At 48.0% G+C, this 2070-nt stretch overlaps 1 protein-coding gene across 1 annotated transcript; it reads left to right on the top strand.

Annotated features, from left to right (window-relative positions):
* Positions 1-249: 249 nt before the first annotated feature.
* Positions 250-1614, top strand: CDV56_102125 (putative endo-arabinanase; the record flags this gene model as incomplete). Its single annotated transcript, XM_026755744.1, has 5 exons — positions 250-1061; positions 1113-1300; positions 1347-1375; positions 1423-1478; positions 1524-1614. 5 exons carry the CDS (start codon positions 250-252, stop codon positions 1612-1614), a joined length of 1176 nt encoding a protein of 391 aa, XP_026614573.1.
* Positions 1615-2070: the final 456 nt, after the last annotated feature.

The following is a 2070-nucleotide window of genomic DNA, read 5'->3' as shown; positions in this document are numbered from 1 at the left end:
CGATCAACAGAGGGGCTGTGGCTTGGCATGGATCGGCCAATGATCTACATCTTGAAGAACGCTGTTGGTGTTGGATATCAAGTACCAACAGATGAGCCACAGAGTAGAATCAGCCTTGAGTTGGAAATAACGGCTTCATAGCGGAATCAAGATATAGAATTGTATATAAATTATATATAAACACTACCTTTGACATGATGTGCATCAGAATTGCCCACACCTTGTCAACCATCCTTGTATACCATCACCATGATTCTACTACAACTACTTCTATCTCTAACTTTGCTCTCTCAATCCCTCGCGGCCGTCCTCCCGCGATACAGCCAACGTATCCTCAATCCGACCTCCAACGACCTCACCAAGATCTTTACCTTCTCCAGTGACTTTCCCCCGCCAAACAGCGGCAACCTGCAAGTCCACGACCCGAACATCATCGAGGAAAATGACACGCTCTACCTATTCAAAGGTGGCATCCACATCCCCTACTGGAAGGCCTCGAGCATCTCCGGACCATGGACAAAAGTCGGTACCGTGTTGAGCAAAGCCAGCGTGATCAACAAAAAGAACAACAACCGGCCCTGGGCACCAACCGTCACGAAATACAAAGGACGATTCTACTGTTTCTACGCCATCAGCCAAAGCGGCAGCCAGGATAGTGCCATTGGGTACGCCTCCACGTCTGACCTTGAAAAGGAGTGGACGGACCATGGCGCGTTGATCAACACCGGCTCCGGGGAACATTCCCAGATCGCGCCGTACAAGAACACGAATGCCATCGATCCTGCGTTTCAGGTGGATGAGAAGAGTGGACAGCCGTATCTCATCTACGGGAGCTACTGGGATAACATTTACAGCTTGCCGCTCCAGGTGGACAAGGATGGCAAGCTGTCCATCAAGAATGAGCAGAAACCAGATGCAACGCACTTGACGTTTATGCCTGGGAACTGGAGACCGCAGGAGGGAGCGTACATGTCATATCATGAACCGTACTACTATCTCTGGTTCAGTCAAGGGATCTGTTGCAATATGGTTCAGGGGGGGTTTCCGCTCAAGGGGGAGGAGTATGTTACTTTTCCAGTTCCACTTAAGACGGCGTACTGACGAAGCTTCAGATATAGTATCCGAGTCGGTCGATCGGAGAGCATAACCGGTCCGTTTATGGATAAGTCAGGCAAGAAACTTCTCGAGGGGCACAGTGAGGAGATCTACGGGTCGAACAACGGGAATGTCTACGCGCCGGGTGGTGTGGGCGTGTTACCAGGCAACGGCAAGCGAGGGGATATTCTCTACCATCACTTTTGTGAGTTTCCCATCCTAGTGTGCGTCAGGTGCTGACTATCCGTTAGTCAATGGGTCTATAGGCTTTAAAGACAGTGTGAGTACATCGTTCTTGAATGCTTGAACTAGGCTGATATGTTACAGGACACCCAGCTGGGCTGGCATTATCTTGAATACAAGGATGGATGGCCTGTCGTCAAGTGAGTCTCCTTCTTTGCACTTAATGAGTTGGCTGACTAGATCAGGACGCAAGATCCTCCGGTTAAAGTGCCCGAGCCGATCAAATTCACCCTTCCTTCAGTCACATATATGGCTCAGATGGGTAAAACCTCATAGACTTCAACTTCTTCATTCGTCTCAATAGGTGGCGTTTTCCTGATTCTGTTTATGATATGTGATACTCCCGATGTTATGCGATATAGATTCTGTGTTTGTCCTCCAAATTCCAACTCTGAAATTCTTGTAAAGTTTCAGACTGTGAAGAGCATTAAAGCCAGAACACGGCATTCGTCCGGAAGTCTTAGCAGAGTCGAGAAGAGTATGAGCCTTTGACTCGATTGTCTGACTTGGTCATATTGTCTGGCACACAGAAATATACTTTTCCGCAATCTAGCTTGCCCCTACATGGCCACGCATAATCATAAATGTTTGATGACTGAAAAGGTTGCTCCAGATACAGTAGACTATGTGAGAATATCTTTGGTAACTATGTACATTCTGTCTACTTCCAGTTTGCTGATCTGCTGGGACTAAGCTTTTGGCAATCGGCAGCAGAATGCAATGCACAGGAGA

This window comes from Aspergillus thermomutatus (genome assembly GCF_002237265.1).
Source record: "Aspergillus thermomutatus strain HMR AF 39 chromosome Unknown NODE_90, whole genome shotgun sequence".
Classification (NCBI taxonomy): domain Eukaryota; kingdom Fungi; phylum Ascomycota; class Eurotiomycetes; order Eurotiales; family Aspergillaceae; genus Aspergillus; species Aspergillus thermomutatus.
Note: the sequence above shows the minus strand (reverse complement) of the source record. Positions and strands in the feature narration are given on the sequence as shown.